The 25,827-nt window shown below is 43.4% G+C and overlaps 1 protein-coding gene and 1 long non-coding RNA gene across 4 annotated transcripts in view; one reads left to right on the top strand and one right to left on the bottom strand.

Annotated features, from left to right (window-relative positions):
- LOC309529766 overlaps positions 1 to 25,827 on the top strand; it is a 589,156-nt gene that overhangs the window by 548,438 nt on the left and 14,891 nt on the right. The window lies entirely within an intron of this gene.
- The window catches only part of SERTAD4 (SERTA domain containing 4), a 29,187-nt gene continuing 19,223 nt past the window's right edge, over positions 15,864 to 25,827 (bottom strand). For all 3 annotated transcript variants that reach the window (XM_082217832.1, XM_082217831.1, XM_082217833.1), the window contains exon 4: positions 15,864 to 18,135. In XM_082217832.1, coding sequence (XP_082073958.1) covers positions 17,365 to 18,135 — 771 coding nt within the window. In that variant the 3' untranslated portion in view covers positions 15,864 to 17,364. The remainder of the gene's footprint in view (positions 18,136 to 25,827) is intronic.

Here is a 25,827-nt window from a genome sequence, read left to right as displayed (position 1 = left end):
GACAATGGCTGCGTAGGGTCAAGCACAAGAGAACAATAGTTTGCAAGGCTATATACAGGTGAAACTCGGAAAATTAGAATATCATGGAAAAGTTCATTTATTTCAGTAATTCAACTTAAAAGGTGAAACTAATATATGAGATAGACTCATGTCATGCAAAGCGAGGTATGTCAAGCCTTTATTTGTTACAACTGTGATGATCATGGCGTACAGCTGATGAAAACCCCAAATTAACAATCTCAGAAAATTAGAATACTAAATGAAACCAGGAAAACAAGGATTGCAAATAGAGCAATATTGGACCTCTGAGAAGTAGAAGCATGCACATGTACTCAGTACTTGGTTTGGGCCCCTTTTGCATCAATTACTGCCTCAATGTGGCGTGGCATGGATGCTATCAGCCTGTGGCACTGCTGAGGTGTTATGGAAGACCAGGATGCTTCAATAGCAGCCTTCAGCTCTTCTGCATTGCTCGGTCTCATGTCTCTCATCTGTCTCTTGGCAATGCCGCATAGATTCTCTATGGGGGTTCAGGTCAGGCAAGTTTGCTGGCCAATCAAGCACAGTAATCCCATGGGCACTGAACCAGGTTTTGGTACTTTTGGCAGTGTGGGCAGGTGCCAAAGTCCTGCTGGAAAATGAAGTCAGCATCCCCATAAAGCTAATCTGCGCAAGGAAGCATGAAGTGCTCCAAAATCTCCTGGTAGATGGCTGTGTTGACCCTGGACATAATGAAGCACAGTACACCAACACCAGCTGATGACATAGCTCCCCAAATCTCTTTTCTGATGAGAGCAGCTTTTGCATCTCCTTTGGAAACCAAGGACCCAGAGTCTGGAGGAAGAATGGGGAGGCACACAATGCCAGATGCTTGAAGTCCAGCGTGAAGTTTCCACAGTATGTGTTGATTTGGGGAGCCATGTCATCATAATAATCAGCCTTCACAAATGCACGTTATGCACATCTTCTATTATTTCTGTGTATGTAGCTGGAAGATTACAGATGAACCAACTTGGCACAGCTGCCCTTGGGTACAAACTCACGTCCTGAGAATATATACAGTTTTCCCCATTTTAATTTTGATTGGATATAACTAACTAACAAAAGGTTGCAGTGTGGAGTGCTCCTGTTCAGGCTTCGTACCCTTTCCCAGGATACTTCATTCCATTGCTCCCACAACAGTCAGCCAGCACTCTGTGGCTACTAAGCACAGCTCAGCCGTCAGTGAGGGTTACACCCCACTTAGCTTTCTTTTCTTTTTTTAAAAAATGTTGTTCTGCAAACCTTGGGATTCCCCTAAGCTTGCTATTAGCTACGGTACCTCTCGTGTGTTTTGGCTACACAAGGATCATCTATCAGTCAGAGAATGTGTGTGTAAGTGTGTCTGTAGGATTTTTTTACTCTGCTTTTCTAACACATAAACAAAAGGGCACCCAGAAACATCGGGGGGGGGAATGAAATACATCAAATTATACCAATGAGAAAGTAAAATCAGATCAATAACCAAAATTGCATTTTACTGCCTTCAGCACAGAAACTGACTAACAGAATCGGAGCTTCGAAGACGGCTGAATATGTGGGTGGCTTTCCCGGGAAAGACTGACAATGAGGATGCAGCGCATTGGTCCGCTTTTATCCAATGAGCTAACAGACATGGTGGGCAAGGGATCCCACCATCAGCACATGGGACTTTTGCTGGAATTAATAAAATACATTACTTTTCTACTCAGGAAATGGAGCTAAGATTGTTCTCCACCTACATGTGCATTATGAAAATGATGTGCCACGTATTCCGTTTTTTAAAAATATATAGATATAAATGAATGGTGGGTGTTTATGTGTAGGGACAACCTGATTGCTTAGGCTCCACCTCAGTTGCTGAGATCCCCTGATATGGCACTGATAATGGTGCCATATTTGACATGGTTGCTCTGATATGGTGGCTCCCCATTGGCTTGGCTTTGGTTGTTTGTCCTTCAACAGAGACTTCAGTGCGTCCTTCTGTATGGCAGGCCCTGCCCTGTGGAACTCCCTAGGAGTAGAGGTTCATCAAGAAGGATCTCTCCTTTATGCCAGGCATTTGAAACTATATTGTTTAGGCAGGCCTTTGCAGTGTGAATTTTCTCTTTTTAACCCATCAGTATTCATTGATGTTTTTAACAACGTGTTAATGGATCTTCTGTTCATTGTATCTTTATGCGGCACTCTGCCTTGCTATAATTTTATGAAAGTGTGGATTATAAATTCAGGAATAAATTAATAAGGTATGTATATATGTGTGTGTGTTTGTGCTTTGCAAAGGGGAGGTTGTGCCTCTTGCGCTACGAACTCAAGCATGCCTGTGTGTTGCCCTTCCGCAGGGACCATTTTGGCTAGGCGTCTTTCAGCTTGACAAGAATAACTAATATGAGGGGGTGACAAGGCTGAGGCAGCCTCCTTCCCCCGCCACCCCCGCTGCCACACGCACATCCTAGGGGGGCTGACAGAACTTGTCGCCTAATCTGGGATTTACTTTTTTCCTGCCCTGTCAGGGACTCTTGATCTGGGGCAGGAGAGAAAAGTCTCCGACGAGGGTTTAACTTTTAAATCCCTCATTCTGAAAGCATGAAGCATCTGTGTGCAGCAAACATATCTGACAGGCGTTGGACCCAGGGGAGGATCAGCTTCGCGAAGCTGTGCCATTGATCGCTCTGCTTCTCTCACTTCATTTCCTGCAGCGTCTCTAAATCCTGGTAGATGTAATTTCCCTTAGCAGCTGTCTTGACAGAGAATAACCTAGATTCCCATTACCTAGCAATTCCCATAGGCAAGTCTGATAGGTAGCCTCACGCACTGCCAGGCCTTCGACGGTACCTGCTTTAGGCTTGGCTCCATGCCCGACTTTGGCTGATAGGGGTGGGTAAATCCGTCAGTCTGGGTTTCTCGTTTCTCCACTCTTAGGTTCGGTTCTCCACATTTCCACATGAGTTTTTACAGGGGGGGGCAAATCCTCATGAAAATTAGGAGACCGTTTTGGTGCGAATTTCTCCTACTATGCTCACCTTGTGCACAGTTCCACCGAATATAAACATTTTTGCAAGACATTTGACCCTGTATATAATGCATTTTCATATGCCATTTGCACTAATATATGCATGTACAGTGGTACCTCGAGTTACATACGCTTCAGGTTACATACGCTTCAGTTTACAGACTCTGCTAACCCAGAAATAGTACCTCGGGTTAAGAACTTTGCTTCAGGATGAGAACAGAAATCGTGCTCCGGCAGCGCAGCGGCAGCAGGAGGCCCCATTAGCTAAAGTGGTGCTTCAGGTTAAGAACAGTTTCAGGTACAGAACTCCAGAACGAATTAAGGACTTAATCTGAGGTACCACTGTATCCTGCACACTTTGCTATATGCATTTGGAGAAAGCAGTATAGGCAAGATTTGGAGAAGTGCAACATTCAAATGCTGACTATTGTTCTGTACAAATTGGGCGAACTGAATCAAATGTGAACTGAATCAAATTTCTTCCCTATACCTAATAGGAAAGTACCAAAGCAGAGGCCTGCATTACCCTAACCACCAACTGGGCTTTGTTTCACGATGCTCTGCCTCTGCTGCTGCTGAGGTTTTCTTCCTGGCAGTGCTTTTGTGCATCAAAAAGCTTCATGACTGGCAAAAGCATAGCAAGTGCAGCTTTTTCTCTCTTTTCCCATCACTGCCTCTCTGTGTTGAGAAAAGGCACACATGGTGTCAGCTCAGGATTTTGTGGACACACACAGTGACCTGAGGACATAAAAGTGTTCCTCCATAAAAGTAAGAGCCAGTGTGGTGTAGTGGTTAAGAGCAGTGGACTCGTAATCTGGGGAACCGGGTTCACTTCCCCGCTCCTCCACATGCAGCTGCTGAGTGACCTTGGGCTAGTCACACTTCTCTGAAGTCTCTCAGCCCCACTCACCTCACAGAGTGTTTGTTGTGGGGGAGGAAGGGAAAGGAGAACGTTAGCCGCTTTGAGACTCCTTCGGGTAGTGATAAAGCGGGATATCAAATCCAAATCCAAACTCTTCTCCATCAGAACTTCTGGACCATGTGTTAACACCTACAAGGGAGCCCTGCTCATAGTGCCAACAGTAGGTGAAGATGGTGGCCTGGTGGCATGAGGAAGGGACTTCTCAGGGACAACTTACAATCTTATAACCTTACGAAGCCTAAATTTAGGAATTCCCTCCAACAACCATCTGGCAGGTATCTCAATAGGACCACAGGATAATCCGTAAGGAGTCCAGAAATGGCTACGCATTTCTGCAAGTATTTCAACTTTCCTTGATTGTGGAAAACATATCCATAACGCTGGTGAAAATGGTGACTCAGATTGTCACAGTCCTGCTAAAACTTACACATATATGAAACTTAACGTAGATTTGAGGTCTCCTTTCCAGGAAGTTTTCTGAACATCTGAAAGTAATATTTGCCTGTGGGTAGGGGAGCTTGCTCCAGATGAGCTTAGAATCATGCAAATAGATTATCCGGATTCACTCTTTGAGCTTGGCTGAATTTAAACCAGGTTCAACCTTCAAAACTGCTCTGAATGTCTGGCCTGAGCCCCAAAATGTGTAAATACACACACACACACACACACACACACACACACACTTATCAGGCAGGCGTTCCAAATCTGAGTGTGTAACTCTTAGGTTTCAGTGCCAGCATCGATTCTTCCTTTTAGAACAGTAAAGAAGTATTGAAATTTGACGTATGGAGAAAGTATCTGTTCAGATGCATATGTCACTCGTGTGTGTGTGTAACAATGGTCTGCAGATATGTGCAGAAGAATCTCTCACTGCCAGACTGTGGCAATGTGGCAAAGCTATAATTTTCATTCCACGAATGTCCAAAAGCGCACTTTAACTTTGCCCAGTTCTAAATGGAACTCAACTGTGTGTAAAAACGCACACATCAGATTCAAGATACGGTATTTTGAAAGCTTGCAAGTGCATAGAACAATGCTGTTATACAGTCCTTTGTTATGCTAATAATCGCTTGCCAGCTGCTTCAAGCTGCCCTGCAATCATAGCCAAGAGCCAGCCAGCCCATTAAAAAGGAGCGAAGCGGGTTGGGAGGAGGGGAAGAGGGCAGCCTTCTTCACCTTCTCTGAAGGATTCTGCTACTTCTAAAATTGCAGGCCCTCCGACTGGATTCAAACAATTAATTCCCCACATGTGCAGCGATTTTTGCAATCCGAAAGTGGCGTGGATCCAGTGGAACCAGATTGATTAAAGGGGACCAAAGCATGATGGACTGTGCAGCTGTTGCTGCTACTAGGAGGGAGAGAGGCTATCCCTGAAAGTGAAAGCAGTAATAAATTTGCATCTGTTTGCATTTGCATCCATTGCTTTGCTCAAAATTCCCTCTGGCCCCACCTACCACTGTCACGTGCCCCCAGTCCCAGCTGTCTGCCCAGAGGGGCTTATGTGGTCCTTAGTCTGAGAAAGACCCAGTGTGGCATAATGGTTAGAGTGTCAGACTCGGACTGGGAGAGCAGGGTTCAAATCCCCACTCAGTCATGAAGCTCACTGGGTGACCTTGGACCGGTCACCGTCTCTCAGCCACAGGGTTGCTGTGGGGGTGAAATGGGGAGGAGAGGGAGAAGGCACCATGTGTGCCACCTTGAGATCCTTGGAAGGTAAAGATGGGATGATAAATATAATAAATAAATATGTGCCTAAAGTTTAGGGCGGACCAATCCGGACCTTCAGGAGATCTGACTGACTGGCAGGAGCTTTGCAGAATTCTGAATGGGAAGCTTTCCATCCCCACCTAAAGATGCCAGGGATTGAATTTAGAACTATTTACGTGCCAAGTATGTCCACTATAACACAGCTATGGCCCTTCCTTCTTCCCTACGGCAGCTATGTAGAATACCGGAGATTTGTCCATGAAAGCTCGAACTAGCAGCAGGTAACATCCTTTCTTTGCCTTCACACAGATGAAAGTTCCAACAGCATTATTGGCACCAAGACAGCAAGACAGTTCTGAACAAGAACTTATGTTCAGAAACCCCTGTGAAGATTTCACACATGCATACACACACACACACACACAACTGCATCTATCAATAAACACCATATAAACGCCATAATATGATGATTTGCAGCCGTGCCAGATCAAATGGTGCTTTCATACTATGCCAAACACAAAACTTTTCAATGGAAGCAATTTGCACATTCGGCGATGAATGAAGCGGTGTGTGTCAGCTGAGATATCGAGTGATACACATAACATGTGTGAATTGGCCCTAAGTGCATCTAATAGCTCCGAGTAGCTGAAAAAAAACATTTTCTGATGAAGAGGAACAACCAAAAAGAATGAAACAAGCAATGCTTGTAAAGTTGTTTTTTAAAAAAACTAAAACTAAAAATTAAAAAATTAAAAAGCAAAGGTGGTTCATAAAGAAAATACTCAAAATCCACAGTTGGGCAATCACTTTATTAGGACCAACCAAATCATCTTTAGCAGGGCTGCCCAAATACTAGCTAGGCACTTAAGCATAAGAATAGAGGAAGAGGCTACTGGATCAGGCCAAAGGCTCACCCAGTGTAGCATCCTGTTCCCACCAGATGCCTGTGGGAAACTCACAAGCAGCACCAAAGCACAGGAACACTTTTCCCTCCCACAGTTACCAGAGTGTAGAATCCAGCAACATTACAGCTTCCAGCTATGGAGGCAGAGCACAGCCAGCACGGTAGTAGCTGTTCATAGCCTTATCCTCCATGAATTTGCCCAATCCTCTTTTAACGCCACCACCGGGTGCAAATCCCATAGTTTAACTATGTGCTGCGTGAAGAATAGCTCTCTTTCATGTCCCCTGCAGGTTCCAACATCCAGCTTCCTTGGACATCCAGGAGTTCTAGTGTAATATTGGGCTTTTCTATCCCCTTTCTCCATACTAGGCACTTAGAGAATCATTTGCTATCAGCACATATAGCCGGGGTGGGGAACCTTTTTCGGTTCACCCAGTGCTTTTCCAGCTGCACTGGCTCTCAGCGGAGTACAGGATCAGATTTAAGGTGCTGTTTTTGACCTTTAAAGCCCTTCATTGCTAGGACCCTCATACCTATGGGACCACTTCTCCCGGTATGCCCCGTGGAGGACCTTAAGGTCCACAAATAGCAACACCCTAGAGGTCCCAGGCCCTAAGGAGGTTAAATTAGCCTCAACCAGAGCCAGGGCCTTTTCAACACTGGCTCTGTCTCATGAGACCAGGAACGCTCTGCCTCATGAGACCAGGGCCCTGCAGGATCTGATTTCTTTCCTCAGGGCCTGTAAGACAGAGTTGTTCCACCTGGCCTTTGGCTTGGAATCAACTTGGATCCCCTCCCCCTCTTTCCTTTTTCCTTCTGTGATGGAACTCCTATTTGGGGACTTCCCTGGCTTTTTCTGGCCCACGTAGGACCAGTCTGAATAGTCAGCCTTGGTGAAGATTTGACGTTTTCATCCCCCAAAAGTTTCCGATTTGAATTTCTATTGAAATGAGGCTGCATTTTAATGTTGTGTTTTAATCTTGTTTTTAAGTTGTATCTTAATCAATTGTTTTATAGCTGGTGTTACCTGCCCTGAGCCCGGTCTTGGCTGGGGAGGGCGTGGTATAAATATTTTTTATTATTATTATTTATTAGTATTATTATTACTCTGCACTCCAGAAGCTAGCCTCATGGGCCCACACTTGGCAGTCAAAGTCTACTTCCCCTTGCCAACACACAATCAGGAGCACACTTTAAGTCTCCTTGTTCTGCGTCTGCTGTCACGCCTCTGGCTGCTCCATGCCTGACATCACAAATTACATTTTGAGGGAAACAGCTTCGTGGGCCAAATTTGACCCCCATAGGCTAGAGGTTCTCCACCCCTGATCTCTTAGTCCCTTTGCTGCCTAGCTATATTCCCTTACCTCGGATTTTTGTGCTTCATTTTGTACAATGGCCTTGAAGAACCAACATGCAGTGGCAGATGGGTCCAAAGCCTTGCTTAATCACAGAATTGTAGAATTGAAAGGGGCCCCCAACAGTCTTCTCCCCCAACCCCCTGTAATGCATGGATCTCAACTAGATCATATATGTGGGAAGGAGCTGCTGCACTAGCTTCCTGACAGGTGGGTCACTGTTGCTTTCCAGTAAGGAAAAAGGGCGAGGGGTGAAGCAGTGTGGAGTTTGGTGCAGTGCAAATGTACCAGTGGACTTAATATGGGGTTCCTGCCAGTGCATTTGCACTGCACCAGCCTCTCCATTGCCTCGCCCCCTCCTGGTAAGCCTCAGTGACCCACCTGCTGGAAAGCTAGCTGCTTCTTGTTCTGAGGTTCCTGGTCCACAGAGTCCCTCTTAGATGTGAAAGGAACGTGCCATAGACCTCGAGATCAGTGTTGTGAATGCTCAATTAGCACAGCATCCTAGAAAGAAAGGAATAGTATGGCTACTCCTAAACCAAGATGTGACTGCATGATGAGCTGGCTGGGCCTGGAAATCTGATCTGAGACATTGCAAATCTTACCAGAGGCTGCTTATGTGACAATTAGTTCATCCAGGGCCTTGCTGTCACAGCATTATCTATTCTTTGGAAAGCCTTGGAGATCCCATCTTGACATCCTAATGAGCTTCCGCACGCCCAGCATTTATAGCTGCTCAGTTCACAGGGGCCAATACCGAGCCTTAGATGGTCTTGGATGCATCTCTCACATTCTCAGAATTAATCTGAGCTGGATTAACTGCTTCAGAAGATCTGGGCAGACTGCCAGGGGTGTGTTTACATTAAAATAAAACTGGACCTCAGAGAGATAGTTTGCAACATCACAAGGGAATCTCTGTGTACTATAGTACAGTCAATTCTTTCCATCTGCCTCAGCAACAGAAGTGATACTCTATTTTTATAAAAGGATGACTGGAAATGGTGTGTGTCTGAAATATTCCTGATCTGACTAATTATAGATGATGGCTTGTAAAACCTTCACATTTTTATAGCTTCGTGGAAGAGTTTGTCTAGATGCCTCTTTGATTCAGCCTCTTCACAACATATATCAGCCTTCCCCAACCTGGTGCAGTCCAGAGGTTTGGGACTACAGATGCCATCCACCTGGCCAGTCGATACTGCAAGCATACTTCTAGAAAATCATTGCAACGAGCTAACAATTGTGTCATTTTTGAATAATTTTGCAGAATGATTTTGCAGTCCTATCTGGCTTTTACATTTATGTGTTAACTGCTGACCCATTTCTCAGTTGCAGAACTATCTGAAGCAAAGTGAATCCATCAGGGGCCCTCCATTTTTATTTAAAGTTTACATTTGCTACAACAAACAAAAGGGAATACTCTGAGATGGCGTGTCTAATGCCTACTGTGATAGAGTTTTCAGTTTAATGCCACAACTGTGGACCGAGGACAGAAAAAAGCCCGAGCAGCAGCATTGTGAGAGCTAACTTGCAGATGAAATGAAATTAACAAGAGCTGCACAGAGCTTCTAAGATTCTTGAAAAGAAAAGAAAAACAGCAAGCAGCCAAATCAAATACAAATTCAAAAGGAAGCAAGCCGAGGGCTAGCCAATGCAACTTTAAGGTAAAATCATCAGATTTAATTTCAAGTACGTCAGTAAGACGTTGTCATGCTGGCCAAAGAGCTGCAGAGAAGGGGCCCACAAGCTTAGGGAGATGACAGAAATGGCTTCAGAGAGTGGTTGTTTGAGGAAACCCACTACTGTCCCTGGAATTTACTGTTTGAAGGTGAATATTGAAGGGGTGAAATTGGGTCTGTGAATTGTAACCAATGCACTCATTTGAAAGTTCCAAATTCCATTTGGTAAGCTTGCAAGACAGTCTGTTGTAATAAATACAGGCGTGGGTCTTTCCTTCCCCCAGCCCCCTTCTTGTCCCCCCCCCCCCGCGCAATATTGCCTTGTTTCCCTGACATGCCAGAAGGCAAGTCTGAGTACTCTTGTCAGGCCTACTCCATTCTGGGATTGTAAATATAACAATTAATGGGCTTTGTGTTACTTGGAGGAGGTCCGTATACTAAGCAAGGTTGGCCCAGCAAATTTTGGCACCTGAAACAACCCCAAAATGGTGTCCCCTACCCACCACCACAGAAGAACGGTGATGAAACATCTACATCAGGAATAAAGAGGAAAGGAAGATCAACATCAGGATCTCCTGTCCCTGGGGATCCTGCAGCATGAGGCAGTCACCTCACCTTGCCTCATGGGTAGGTGGCCCTGATGCTGAGCTCCTCTGATAGATGTCATTCATTACTTCTCCAAGTAATGTGGTCTTGGTATGTGGCCTTGGAAATGTAAAGGTTCTACCTCGTTAGGCTTCAAGAAATGGCAGGACCCATTATGCTTATCCTTGATTTAACCTGCTGCCTGCATAAACCGTTGAATGGTGCCTTGTGTCTTTGGGGAAAAGGTGGGATATCCATCCATCCATCCATCCATCCATCCATAATGCTAGCTAGAGCCCACTTTCTGACAAGCAGCTCTGGACAATCTTGTCCTATAATCCTTTCCCCTTAGGCACATATTATTTTATTAAATGTTCTATTTTTAGTTTCCCCCCAGTAAAAATATTAGGGGAGGGGAACCAATCAACTTTACATATAAGGATTAATTTCTGCCCAGCAGGACATTCTTCACAGCCTTTCTAGTTGCCTGCACACTCTTTTTTCTTGAAAACCTCCAAGGATATAAGACACCACTGTACCCCTGTGCTACTTACTGTGTTGCTGATATGCTCAGACATTTTAAAAGTATTCCCCAATGTTTAATTATAACACACATCTCAGAATTAGAACCTAGAGCTTGTTGTCCTACCCTCAGTGAATACAGAATTCCCCCTTTCTTCCCTTTCTTTAAATTTCTAAAAATCAAAAATTAATATGTTTTTGTTAACCCACTTTCTTCCACCTTTCCCCATAAGATTTGTTGCTTAGGCCCAGCTCTCCTTTGTAATTTTTCCAGCAGGATTTACATCAGAGTAAGCAAGAATAGGATTGCACTGAGAATTCTTCAAGTGAGGATTTTGTCATACATCAATAATTTGCAAGTCAGAATTGAGGGGGACCTCACACACCTTTGGATGTTCTTCCAATGATTTGAATGAATGAAATGTCTGTCTGTCTGTGTTCATCTTTCTATATAAAAATGTGTTGGCTTCACTCGCTCAAGAAGATATCAGAATCTTTAAGGTTCTTCTACATCAGTGTGGAAAGCTGAACACCACAGTCCAACCCTGGTCAAAGGTAATAATTGGTTTTATCATAAAACCATAGAGTTGGAAGGGACCCCAAGGGTCATGAGTGATTAGATATTCCAGGATAGAATTGAGGATACATTTTTCAATGCGTATCCTTGAACACATCTCACTGAAAGTACTGAAGTGGGTGTCGATGGTACCTGCCTGGGGAGGCATATCTGGCTTATGCTTGAAGTTCTTGATTTAGCTGGTGATATGTATGTGGATGCCTGTTGTGGATGAGTGCTCACTGGAAGGACAGATCCTGAAGCTGAGGCTCAAATACTTTGGCCACCTCATGAGAAGACTCTCTGGAAAAAACTCTGATGTTTGGTAAGATTGAGGGCACAAGGAGAATCATAGAATCATAGAGTTGGAAGAGACCACAAGGGCCATTGAGTCCAACCCCCTGCCAAGCAGGAAACACCATCAGAGCACTCCTGACATATGGTTGTCAAGCCTCTGCTTAAAGACCTCCAAAGAAGGAGACTCCACCACACTCCTTGGCACTCCTTGGGGACTACAGAGGATGAGATGGTTGGACAGTGTTATAGAAGTGACCAACATGAATCTGACGAAACTCTGGGAGGCAGTGGAAGACAGGAGTGCCTGGCATGCTCTGGTCCATGGGGTCAGACATGACTAATTGACTAAACAACAACAATGTATGTGGAAGTCTTTTTCCACATGTGAGGAGGAGGCATAGGGCAGCAGCTAAGAGACTGGGCTACAAATGAGAAACTCCCTTGTTGGAATCTTCCATCTCTGCCATGAACACACAGAGGAGTACTAGCCTTCTGCCCTCCAATTCTACAATAGGGAGATAAAAATCAACCTTATAGGGTTGTTATAAGAATAACAAGGCGATGTGCCTATTAACATATACAAATGCATTATAATACAAAGTTGTTATAATTGGCTTGGATCCATAGTGGCACTTTCCTCAATCAATCTATTGGTATATAGACAAAATTCCGAAAGGTTTGGTGCATCTAACAAATTATAATACTCTTGTATAACATTCACGAATCCTCGTGGCACGTTGCAGAAACCTGGCTACTATCTCCATCTGCATAAACTGCACCACTGCTTGATGAACTTAGATTGAATTGCCTGATACAAGGGGCAGTGAAAAAGAACATGCACAACTGATTCTATAGGATTCTGTTCACAGGGACATAGTCTCTCTGCAAGTGGTATTTTATGGAATCTGTAGTACTGCCAATGGCAGCAAATTCAGTCTCACTAGCACGTACGCCTTGGCACTTTCCTGGATGTCTTTTTTATGCTTTATTGGTTTTAAAAACAAAACAACACAAAACAGTTAAGAAAAACAATCCAAAACCGATACTAATTACAAAAAAATAAAAATAGATTCATACATAACTGATTCCAACATGATTTCCAATCCCCCATTGTGGTTCCTAAATTACATTTTTGACTACTCACTTAATTTTCTCTCTCCTAAGTTGTTCTGGTTGTATTGGTTTTGTAAAATTCTCTTATTTCTTGCAGAAGTCAATCCAGGCCTGCCAAAGAATTTAGATTTTTACAATGTTATTTTAGGTATACTCTGTAAATGTCCCACTCTCTGTTAAATATTGGTCTGTATAATCTCTGAATCTTGCTGCTAATCTTGCTAACTCTGCATATTCTAATGTTTTGTTCTGCCAATCCAATTTAGAGGGAATGGAGTCTCCTTTCCTGAGTGTCAGAGGACCTTATGTTTACAAAAAGGTTGCTAATCCAGTGGAGGCTGCCACCTGCAGAAATGGATTTGCCTCCCCCCTATTCCATGAGCAGGAGATTCCATGAGTTCAAATCCCTTCATGGGCCATCTAGAATCATCCCAATTTGTATGGATTTCCTCATCAGGGCAGAAGCTTAGTACCCATAATCGTGTAGTCCAAGATAATTTAGCCCTGTTCCGGCATACTACTCATACCTTCTGTTGAAGTGTAAGCTGTGGAATGGGGCTTTGCCAGCTAGTTCTGCCCCTAATATCACAAAATTTGGCTGGCCCCAACTCTGCTATCTGTGCACAGTTGGAGCTAGGCAGAGTATGTGTGATCAGGGGTAGGCCTCACTGGTTTAGTCCCACTAATGAAGTGAGTGGTTCCTCAGAATGAGGCTTCCAGTTACTGGAAATGTCTGACATCTTCCCCATGAAATTTAAACAACAGCATTAATTCTGCTTCGTAAGAGTGGCAGAGGTGGAGTTAGGGGAGCACAACCAGTTAAAAGGGGTGCTGAATTTTGGTGTCGCACAGGGTGCCACTGAAATTTGAAGCCCCAAGATGCACCACTGATTTTGGCCTTCATTCCCACATGGGGAAAAGCAAAATGGGGACTCATTGTTGAGCGGTGGGAATTGCAAAGCAGCCTCACATTAGAAGAAGGGAATTTGCTGTCCAAATCCGGGGCAATTTTCATGTACACATGTTGTTAACAATTATCAGATTAAGGAAAAGGGAAAGAGGGATTATCCGTTTTAGCTGGAAAGTCTCAGTGCTTGCAAACTGCAAGAGGCATTTATCAATATATAAAGTGGGCATAATAGATTGACATACCAAAGTGATCTGAGATTTAATCCTTGGGTTGATCTAGCCAAAAGGAACAGAATCAGCCATATATTTTGCCCACAGAAACATTTCACTTAAATGCTGTTTCTCGATGGCGAAATAAACAACCACCACATTTAAAGGTTTTAAATCAAAATGATTTTTTTAATCATTTTAATAAATATATATCAAGAAAAAAAACTCACTTTACTACAACACCACTTAGTATACAAGTACCTAAATATCTAAGCTTAAAACATCAGATGTTTGACATATACTGGAAAAGAACAGATTTTTCTATTCTCAACTGAATATAAACACAAGAAAAATCAGCAATTTAAAAAAAATGGTCCATGTGGACAAATGACTAAATGATCCTACTCATACACTGTATGAATGAGACCTATATTTAATATTGATAGCAATTTTAAAAAATGCTTTTGTCTTGGAGAAATAAGGTAGGATAATTTTAAAAAATATTAGAATTGATCATCCTTGCAAATTTCTTGCTTTTGGCATAGATAAAGGTTATATTTAATTCTCTGCAGAATTTTGTCTTTGTATTTCCAAGAAATACACCCAAGAAAGGTAGAAATATCTTCAACACAATCATACCTTATGCAAATGACAAGCTGTTAACGATGACAACAGAATGTGTTGGTCTACTGTGCAATCTCACCTAGGTGTTTTAAAAAGAAGGCAGGAGGGTGGGTGGAATAGAACAAAGGAAAACACTGAAATCCGTAATGAAGTTGTCCCTGGTCAAGGATTTGTTTCTTCATGGCTGGCTCCTAAGGTCTTGAGCTTCCTGCTTTGCATCCCTTCCCAGCTGTTGGAGTGTCCCTCACCTGACCCATCTGCTTGCTTGTGTAGTTCTGTGACTAGTCCCATGTTCTCAGATTTGGAAGCCCTGTTAAAATCCACCCATATTATCCTTCTTCCCCTGCTCAGCTCTGGCTTGCAGCAGATGTGGAAGCATAACAGCTTGGCTAACCTGGTGGCCCATGGGTGTCACAAACAGGTAAGGGTACAGCAAGGTCACCCACTGCACTGCCCACTCACATTCCTGAACCCTACATATTTCAAATTGGTTTAAGATCCCTACCACATTGTCAGCTTTGTCCCTACAGTGAGCTCCCAGTTCCACTGTTAAAATAAAACCAGGGGAAATTCTCACTGGTTGCTAGTTGCAGGTACCTAGGCCACCACCATACAGATAATCCCTGGGATCTATTTTGAGCAGCTACAATGGACCTTCCATATCTGCAATTAGGTCGAATGGTTCTCAGGTCAAACCTGAGCATAGGAAGTGCCTTATACCATGCCAGACACTGTATCCAACTTGCCAAATATTGCATGCTCTGGCTGGCAGCAGCCCTCTGGCAGAAGTCCTTCCCATCACATCCTGGCTGAGAACTGCATCAAAAGTGTGCCCATAGGTGAACAGGAGCTGCTGAATAGTTAATTAGCCTCACTTTGCAACCTGTAGACTATAGGGTGAGGAATGACCTATTTATTGTGCCTTCATCCCAGTTTGTTTATGGGTAGGTTAGACGTTTTCCAGCACATTTTCCCATCACTTTCCATATCACAAAAAGTCTAAATTTGCAGGTTGGGGATTTGCAGGTTAAATCAACAGCACAATCTGAATTTGCTGGTACATGGTTGAATCCCACTCGAAAATAGCACAATCTGGAAGTGCCCATAGTTATTTGAGTAATCCATGTGGCTATTGCACTGGGAATAAAAAATAGAGGTTTAAGGGAACAGCAAACAGGCCTTGAAGATCAAACACACACACACCTTTCTTTTGTGTGGGGTGTGTGACAGGAGGTTACAATTGAATACACCCTGCTGATAATTTGGAATTCTGTGGTGACTGAAACATAGAGTAAGTCTCAGTTAAAGGAAGATCTTCATTTGCCCCTAAACAAAAACAAGGGCAAGATTCAGTCAAAGTTAAGCATTGTGCTAAAATTAAGATTGCTCTTAATTCAGGTCTTGCTCTCCCGTGGGGAGGATAAATGTAAAGAGTTGGGTGTGTGTCCCCCCCCAATCTGGTTGGTTGGTTCTTTCAGCAATCAAAATATCTTGGCGATTTCAGTGGGGCAAAATTCATGGTGTGCCTAACCCTGCCCCTGTTACGTGTGGGATTCAAACGGGCTGAACTTCAGCCAGATCCTGCTCAAAATGTGTGTTTTAAATTGAAGACACCTGAAAATGAACAAAATGGGCTTCTTACAATTGAAGATTATCCCCCCTGTTTCTCCAAGATAATCTTTAAAAAAAAATTAAAACCCTTACATTCATTTCAGATAAAATCTTATATCACCACATCATTTAGTAACATTGTGCTTTTCTTCCCCAAAATAAAAAAACCCCTAAAGTTATATGAAACCCCAGTACATGCTCTTTACAATTTTAAAGAGAGAAAATGATGTGAAACAGAATAAAGTATAAAGCATGCCACTGGTTCATGAACTTCATTATACCAGGAAAAAAAGGAAAAAATCACAGCAACAGACAGTTGCCATAGAAATGTTCAAGCAGTTAATGCTTGTTTACAAGAGACATCTCCCTATTGTTTCTTCTTCTTCTTCTTCTTCTTCAATCCTTCCTATGGCAAATCAAAAAGCAATTGAGCAAAAACGAAGAATAGATGCATTTGAATAGGAAATCAAACACAGTATTTCAAAGGATACAGGTTTCTAATAATATTCGATCCACCCTGTTATTATTATTTTATTTCCTGTTTAGGTTACATCCCTGCTGTAGCTGTTTTTGTTTTCGTTTGTTTTTTTTTTTTAAAAAAAAACCAACAACAACTTAATTTTCACCCTGGAAAAATTAAGATTAAAAAGTAAGGCACCAAAGAAATTCTGCCCTTTATAGCAACAAACCACCATAAGGCTCACTCATTCTTGCAGCTTAGCTGAAAACTGTGCATGTGCTGGAACTGTTTGCTTCTGATTAAGATTCCATAAAAGGTCTTATTGCAACCACTTGGGTCAGTTGAACCAGACACATAAATACATCTGAATGGCATCAATACTAGATAACGATATGGGTGTTTTCCTCTTCAACTCTCCCTAGTCTTTCTCACGGCCATTATTCTTGGGCAAGAAGTAGACCTCCCCCTTTGCTGGTAATAATTTGTTTATCAGATATATAATTAATTGATATGCACAAAGGAGATTCCTCTTAATACATGTCAGACTCCCCAGGGGGCTAGGTGAAAAGGGTTGTGTGTTTTCTCCATCTGGTTTATTGGTTTTCCTCAGCGACAAAAGCTAAAATACACATAGCAATTCAACTGAGCTCTTTATGAAGATTCCATATATGTATCAATAGCTCTGTGATGCAGACCACACATACATACATACGCTCCAACGCACTCTGCTGCCAAGTCCTTTAAACTATCCATGAAGCTTGTGATATGATTGTATTGGCGGTATAAAAGTATCAGAAAAATTCATCCGGAATGAAATATTGTTCGATAAATTCAACATGCTTGTGCGTGCTTTAGAACTGCAGTTATTAGGAAGGTGGTTCATATTTTACTTCCTTTACTGCAACATATTTTGCCACCTGGTAAGCATTCCCTTTTCCGTAAGGATTTCTTCCAAGATTCGTTCATGTTGCTCTTGTCAACCCGCCCCGTCTCAAAATAATCATAACATTTGCTTTTACATGCAATGCCATGGTCACTTTTCATAGGCTCCCAATCTGAGGCACGGTCTCGTTCTATATCGTGGCTTCCTTTCTCATCGGTTAATACGGTCTTGTCCTGGTGCCCATGCAGCCCAGCATTAGTAATGAAAATTTCATTGATGTGTATCTGATCATCGCTCCGGTAAACTGGGGTGCTGCCAACACCATATTCCGCCTGTTGGGAACAACTTGGCATAGATATCGAAGAGGAGGAGGAAGAGGAGGAGGAGGAAGAAGAGGAGGAGGAGGAGGAAGAAGAAGAGGAATTTCCCATTGCAGAATTAGCAGACGATGGCAAACTTAAATAGTGGCTGTTGCATTCTTGGTAAAAACAGCAGGTGTGGATCTTTTCGCAGTCCTCCCTTGCCATCCGAAGGCGTTTTCTATAAGGACAGTCATGAGAAACAAACCACTCCTGGGCAGAGGCCCCCCCAAAGGAGCAAGCAGGGAAGCACCAGTTGTTTTGCATGATAATTTCCCCATGAATTCTCTTCATTAAATTGTTTATGAGGACGGATCTCCTCAAGTAGACTTCGGGGTCGTCAATGTACTTCAGTTTTTCCAAAGACATGTAAAGGATATGCGCCCGCTCCTCAAAGACGGATATCGTCTACAGATGAAAGAGAGAGGAGATAACAACAACAAATTATTAATATTCAGTTGGGAGCCACCTAGAGTGGCTGGGGAAACCCAGCCAGATCAGCGATTATTATTATTATTATTATTATTATTATTATTATTATTAAGATGGGTGTAATGCAGATCAGCTGAAACATGTTGTTGAGATTCTACCTGTCTGACCATCATTTAACACTTAGGGCAGTCATATTTATTTTAAGACAGGGGTGCCCAAACATTTTTCAAAGAGGGCCAGATTTAATGAAGTGAACAAGCATGAGGGCCAACCATAGTTATTGACCTTTCTTTTAGGATTGAAGTTTTACGATTTTACCCCAAAGTTGTTGAGCCCTTTTTTTACAAATTTACCCCAAAGTTGTTGAGCTTCTTTGAGGATTGAAGTTGTTGAGCTATTTTGGGGATTTCCCCCCAGGAAATAAATTGCCACAGGGGCAGGGATTACACCAGCAGGCCGGATTAGGCCCCCAAAACAGACTTAGAACATGCCTGTTTTAAGACTTCTCCGCCCTGCCCTCCAGCACATTCAACTCCCCCAAACCAGTAGCTGATTAGTGGGCTTGTCATTACCAAAGTGCAGCCCAGGAAAGCTAGTTAGTCAATAGCCAAGATCTGAAGGAATCGAGACCATATGGTCCCAGGAGAAGGGCTGTAGCCTAGTGGTAGAGCATCTCTTTTGCATGCAGAAGATCCCAGGTTCAATCCCAGGCATCTCCAGTTAGGACTGGGGAAAGACTTCTGTCTGAAACCCTGGAGAGCTGCTGCCAGGCGTGTACTGAGCTAGATGAACCAACAGTCTGAATTATAATAAGGCAGCTTCCTATGTTCCTGTGTTCCGGTGCTGGAATATTGACATTTTTCAATGTTAGTTCAGCTGTGAGGAATCTTCTTGAGCCAACTGTGTCCTTGTGGAGAATAGTATATATGCAGAAAGGGGAAAAACTGAAACAAACCAAAAATTATCTGTACTTTTGAGCAGTACCATACTTCCTCCAACAACCATTAGCTTCCATGGCAGGGGGAAAATATTTCTAATGAAGAAATGACTCAAATGAGATTTGCAGGAACGTGAATTAAGCAGAGGGTTAATTTAACCAGAGATGTTTTTATCTGGAAAAAAGCTTCTTTCCTTAATACACAGGCTAATTTCATATCCATAACAGACTCTCAAGAGACTCTCCTTCCTTGGAGTTTTTTAAGCAGAGGTTAAGCAGAGGCTGTCTGTTGTGTATGGTCTAGTTCAGATTCCTGCATTGCAGAGGGCTGAACTAGCTGGTCCTTGGGGTCTCATCCAGCACTACAATTCTGATACTATGAACTCAGCAACCCTTAAGTATCTATATGTTCCTATCATAAGGCATAGAGCTGTCCTTCTGTTTGCCAAAGGGACTGCAATCCCACAGGAATTCATGCTGGAAAAGAGGGAAGATTACTTTTGCCATGTTCCCCCTTTTGCTGCAGTACCTTCCCCAATGGTTTTCTAGATGGATCCAAGAAGCGTTCCAGGGAAAGGATGGTGATGGACATGCCTGGAAACTCCATTGGTGCTTCACTGAGCAGCATACCCAACCTCCTCAACCCACAAAAAACAAATTGTATTTAAAAAAGAAAGAAAAAGTAATGTGGCAACTGGTGTCAGCTGTGAGAGCCAGCATGGTGTAGTGGTTAAGAGCGGTGGACTCGTAATCTGGTGAACTGGGTTCACGTCCCCGCTCCTCCACATGCAACTGCTAGGTGACCTTAGGCTAGTCACACTTCCTTGAAGTCTCTCAGCCTCACTCACCTCACAGAGTGTTTGTTGTGGGGGAGGAAGGGAAAGGAGATGGTTAGCCGCTTTGAGACTCCTTCGGGTAGTGATAAAGCGGGACATCAAATCCAAAATTCTGTGACAGGTTCTGTCACTGTGCCTGTTTCCTGCTGCAACCTTCTGCCCCATTATCTGCTGCTGTTGTCTCTGGTGGTCATTAGCCCCTGCCCTGTTTTCTTCCTGCCACCTGAAGGTACACTGTCACTTCCTGTTTTGTGAAGCGGCTTCTTGCTATTTGCATAGGAGCAGAAGCAGATACAGAAAACAGGAAGTGATGTCATCTGTTTCTTTATGCAGCAGGCTAGAGTGGGGAAAGCTCCAGAGAATTTCTTCAAGTTCAGAAGCCTTGGTGAAGGAAGCGTGGGCTACCAGCCCATAGATTTGCTCTTGGCACAATTGCCTCCTTTCTTCCTCTCTTGATTGATTAAGATAAGCCAAAACATACGCAAATATTGTATGAGAAGAAAAAGATATTCCTCTCTGTGTCTTGTTTTTCTTGTTCCGATTTTCCCTTGTGGCCAAAGAATTTTGGCAGAGAGGAAAAATCTTTCCTATGGAGATAATAAGGTCCATTTTTCTCATAGCCTCTCTCAAAACAATGCAGTATCCTTTCCCTTTGAGCAAAACCTTCTGTGCATCTTGACAACACTTCTGGTGCTTTAGAAACTAGTTCCAGGCTTTGCACTATCCCACTTTGAAACGGAATTCCTTATTAATTTCTAATAAATGGCTATTTCTAGGGGAAATATGCAATGCAAAAAAAGCACGCTATAAGTGAAAAAAGATGAAGTAATTAGTTACCCTGCTTCAGAAATATTGTTTCTAAAATAAACCCAGTTTTATACAAGAAGTTCATTGCATGCACTCAGTGGTGCTTTTTTTCTTGGGTTTTTTAAAGACCTCTTATAGTCCCTGGTTCAGTTGCAGTCACTATTGCCATGACTAGAAACCAACAAATATCTGGCAGGCTGCAAAGCTTTCTGTGAAACTATCTGCTGGTCTCTGTCCAGTTCCCAGTGGAAAACTATCTGCTTTACAAAAATCGCCATCGCATTTGGCAACCTTACTTAGCCAAAAGGTCATGATGCACATGAAGCATAGAATCCAACATTCCCCTGGGCTTAAAGCTTAATTTTCCAGATGTCTGGGCAATGTGGCAAGCTTGCAATGCTCTTATACATTAATTTGCTCTCCGTAGTATATTTTCAGTAGGCTGAAAAGAAAGATCTAAGTTGCAAGGTCTGCAAAATTGCTGCCTGATCTCATGAGGGGTGGGAGTGAACAATGAATTAGGTAAGAACTGTATATCTAAACCGTGGGTATTCTGTAAAACACTGCTTTCCTAATACTGACACCTACTATGATTCAGAAACTAGAAAGTTTGATATCCACTGGGAGTGATCTTCAGGACTATTCCTTTCCAGTGGCACTTTTAGCTATACAGTATTCCATTTCTTTTCATTCACTATGATGAGCTATTCTGTAAATCTGCTTTTGGGGAACAAAGTCCATGTTTTTGTTTCAGTTTTTTAGCCCATTGTCTCTCAAACATTTCATATTTCAGCTAATGCCACCAGGAACAGCAAACAGGTAAATTTGGTGGTGGTTTGTTGTTTTTTTCCTGCTCTGGAGCATTGTTTTATGAGTATGCTGAAGCAAAGCTACATATTACATTAAAACTTCCCTTTGCAGACGTTTTGCCTCTCTTTGGAATTTGTGGGAATATAGTAACAAGGACGGCAACAACAGCAGCATTTGCTACGTGTCCCAATGAAAAATAGTATGTGAATGGAAAACAAAGTTGCTTTTTAATGTTATTGTGGCTATCTGAATGGCTGAGCCTTCAGCAGAGTGAAATGTAAAGCAATTGCTTGTCACAATAAATAAACACCTAACCCTTGAACAATAGCAGAAGGGGCACAACTGGATGCTATGGAAGGAGAATTATTATCATTATCAATGTCAATTAAATTTGTATACCACCCTTTGTCCATAGATCTCAGGGCATTTTGCAGCATAAAAAAGACAAAATATATACTAAAAGTCATAGAAGTTGGCTCTGATCAGTTATGGGTGAATTCTGCTCCCTCCTCAGCAGGGTCTGCAATCCCTATTCCTACTTTTCAAGAGGATTCACTGACCCTCAAGAAAAGCTTTCAAAGGGCCCCGAGCAGGACACTTGGGAGAAAGTGATGGGAAAATCCCCTTTTGTAAACTTCCTTCCATCTGTGGTTCTCAAAATCCAAGTCATAGTATACTGTGCTTTTCTCAGGGGTCCAAGGAAATTTGTATACATTATAGGGACAGAATAGAAATTCCACTTCAACATGCAGGATGATGAAAAGCCATCACGTGTAGGTGACAATACCAAAAACAAAGCAAAAAATAAAATAAAAATCATGCTTACAGCTGACTAATTAATGGCTCAAAGTGGCTAACCAAATCGAAAACCAAAACACATCCTGCAACAGTAAGATGAACATTTTTATTATTTTTAATGGTATGGGAGTTTGGGGGGGGGTTGTGTGTGTGTTTTGCAAACCCCACATTAACAACACAGTCCTATACGTGTTTGTGCAAAAGCAAGCCTTGGTATCTCAGCGAGGCATATTCCCTAGTCAATGTGTTTAGGACTGCAGCCCAAAGTGGAACAAGAGGCTTTAGCAGGACACCCATGCGGTACACTTTCTAAGACTGATCTAAGCCAGTTCTGCAGAGGGACATGAGGGAGGAGCAACTTTGTACCACAATTGGAAGAGGGTCGCCTTGGAGCTACTGCCCAAAACATATCTGCTTGCTGCAGGGCTTATGCCAGGGAAAGTGTTCTCAGGGGTATGTGAGCCTCAGGCAATGAAGGCAAATGGCAGCACTTTTAATTCAGTCCAGCAGCAAGCTGGCAAAAGGCTCCTTGGCACATGTATCATACTATTGTTGCATGGACCGTGGAGCGTGAGAGCAAGGACCAGCATTGTAGCGATGCATATGGGAAGGAATACTTAAATGCAATTGCTTCCTGTCCACCAATGCACAGCCATTCTAAGATGTAAACTGGCCCTCATGATTCTTACAACAACCCCTTAAGGTGGTCTCTAGTTAGGTGCAAGGAGCTACAGCTGAAGGTTAAGGTTAAGGCTGTCCAATGTGTTCAGGGGCGCCGACTTATAAAAAATATTGGGGGAGCCCACGAAAACTCATGAATAATAAATAAGCTCATGAATATGCAGATAAAGTGGCGCCGCCTCCTCGTGAGCGAATAGGGGAGAGCGTGCTGCGCCTATTAATCAGCTCCGAAGGAAATTGGGTGGAGCTTTTGCTCGGGAGGGAGGGCAGGAGGCATGCAGCCCGACCCTGTGCATTTTGGGCTGGGGGAGGGGCGGTGGTGGCGCTCTGCTGGAGGGGCGCCCGAGATTATTGGGGGGGCAGAGCCCCCCCAAACGAATTTTTGAGGGGGCTCGGGCCCCCTCAGGCCCCATGGAGTCGGCGCCTATGAATGTGTTTTTAGCTGAGTTGAGATTTAGCTTGGACATCTGGCTCATGATTCAGGATTTTCCCATGCTTCTATCCCAGGGGTCTGCAACCTTTAAGACAAAAAGAGCCACTTGGACCTGTTTCCGAAGAAAACAAAACAAACCTGGGAGCCGCAAAACTCGTCATTATAAACAGAACTTTTTTGTCACTTTTTTATTATTTCTTCGTTTGACCCCTCAGAATTACTCCTCCTCATAGAAATAAACGTTAAATTAACAAGTTACCTTTGTGTGTGTGTTCTTCACTCCCCTTCAAAACAGTGACCAGCGTACATGCCCCCTTTCAATGCAGTGACCAGCGTACATGCCCCTTACAATGTAGCGGGCCGGCGGGCGGGAAGGTGACGTCGGGACGGTGCGTGACTAACGCACTCACCACCCCCATGCGACGTCACAGCCAGTACAGCGCACTCCACAGTGGGGAGTGTCGGGGCGCACAATGCGCCTCCTCCCCTTGCTAGTATTCGCCCCGGAGCCGCAGCAAAGGTGTAAAAGAGCCACATGCGGCTCCGGAGCCGCGGGTTGCAGACCCCTGCTCTATCCCATTCCTTCCCTCAGCATCAGTAAAATCTGATGGCATTTCCCAGATTTATCTAAATGGGATCAATCAGTCCTTACCCAGGATATTTTGCCCAAGTTTCATCCTACAATTTAGACCAGGTGAAGCAGCCTACATCAGGCGGTAGATTTGGGGGCACCATTAAATAACAGCAAATTCTCAATTGTTTTGTTGGCTATTATATATTATATTATATATATATATATATTATATATATTTCACGCCATTGAACAAGGTGACATTTGTATGCTTTGCCCCAGCCTCCAAAATGTCTTTGGCTACCACCATCTTTATCTGCTAGGTAACTGGGATTCAACATTGTGGGGAAGGAAGATCATGCAATGTAGCAGAACTGGGAGTGGTAGCAGTGGTGGATTGCAAAGGTGGGAAGCCAGGGACACAGCTGTTTGCTCTGTTTTACTCCTGGTGTTTCCCTTGGACACCAGAGCATTTGCCATCCAGCAGATCGGGAGCAGCAGAAGAAGAAGAAGAAGAGTTTGGATTTGATATCCCGCCTTTCACTCCCTTTTAAGGAGTCTCAAAGCGGCTAACATTCTCCTTTCCCTTCCTGCCCCACAACAAACACTCTGTGAGGTGAGTGGGGCTGAGAGACTTCACAGAAGTGTGACTGGCCCAAGGTCACCCAGCAGCTGCATGTGGAGGAGCAGGGAAGCGAACCCGGTTCCCCAGATTATGTGACTACCGCTCTTAACCACTACACCACACTGGCTCTCAGTATGAAAGCAAGAAGAATGCTAGGAGTGTCCCAGTGAGGGCCAACCCAGGTTTCATCTGCCTCATCCAGTGTGAACCTGAGAGCCTAGAAGTTTAGAGCACATGGCTGGAAGGCTATTCAGATGCATTGTTCAGAGACATGGGATCATCCCACAGAGAAGTAGCTCCCATCTGTGTACACACAAAGCTAAGTATGGAGACACTGAATGGTGACATGAAGGAGGAACCTTATTATTGAATTAATTTGTATGGCTTTAATAGGTTTGCTGTACTATTGTTTAGAGATGTATGTGACTTTAATTTGTGTTATATTTTTACATGTGCTATGTTTTAATATATTGATTATTCTGATATGTTGTCTTAACAGAGGTGCTTGCTATGGACCACTTTGGGTTCTTCCCAGGAATGGGAAAATGAAATATAGGCAATAAATGAAATGAAATGCATTCCAACAACCAGTTTAGGTACTCACTGAGGAGCAAAAAGGAAATGTGCTCCAAGACTCATTGGGTATACAGAAAGTTGAACAGAATCCATTCCAGAAGTCCGTTCGACTTCCAAAACATTCGGAAACCAAGCTGTGGCTTCCAACTGGCTGCAGGAAGCTCCTGCAGCCAATCAGAAGCTGCGTCAGACGTTCAGGTTCCAAAGAATGTTCACAAACTGGAACACTCACTTCCGGGATTGCGGTGTTTGGGAGCCAGAACGTTCAACTTGCAAGGCGTTCGTCAACCAAGGTACAGTGGTACCTCGGGATGTGAACGGAATCCATTCTGGAGCCCTGTTCACATCCCAAACGGAACGCAAGATGCAACGGCGCGGCGCGTTTTGCCGCTTCCGCGAATGCACGTGACATCATTTTGAGCGTCTGCGCATGCGCAAGCGGCAAAATCCGGAAGTAAAGAGCTCCATTACTTCCGGGTTGCTGCGGAGCACAACTCGAACGAGCTCAACCCGAAGCACATTCAACTCGAGATATGACTGTACGGCTGTATAAGCGTTCAGGGTGTCTATATCTGATTGTTGTAAAGAAAGCAA

Source organism: Podarcis vaucheri (assembly GCF_965113315.1).
Source record: "Podarcis vaucheri genome assembly, chromosome: 3".
In the NCBI taxonomy this organism is placed as follows: Eukaryota; Metazoa; Chordata; class Lepidosauria; order Squamata; family Lacertidae; genus Podarcis; species Podarcis vaucheri.
Note: the sequence above shows the minus strand (reverse complement) of the source record. Positions and strands in the feature narration are given on the sequence as shown.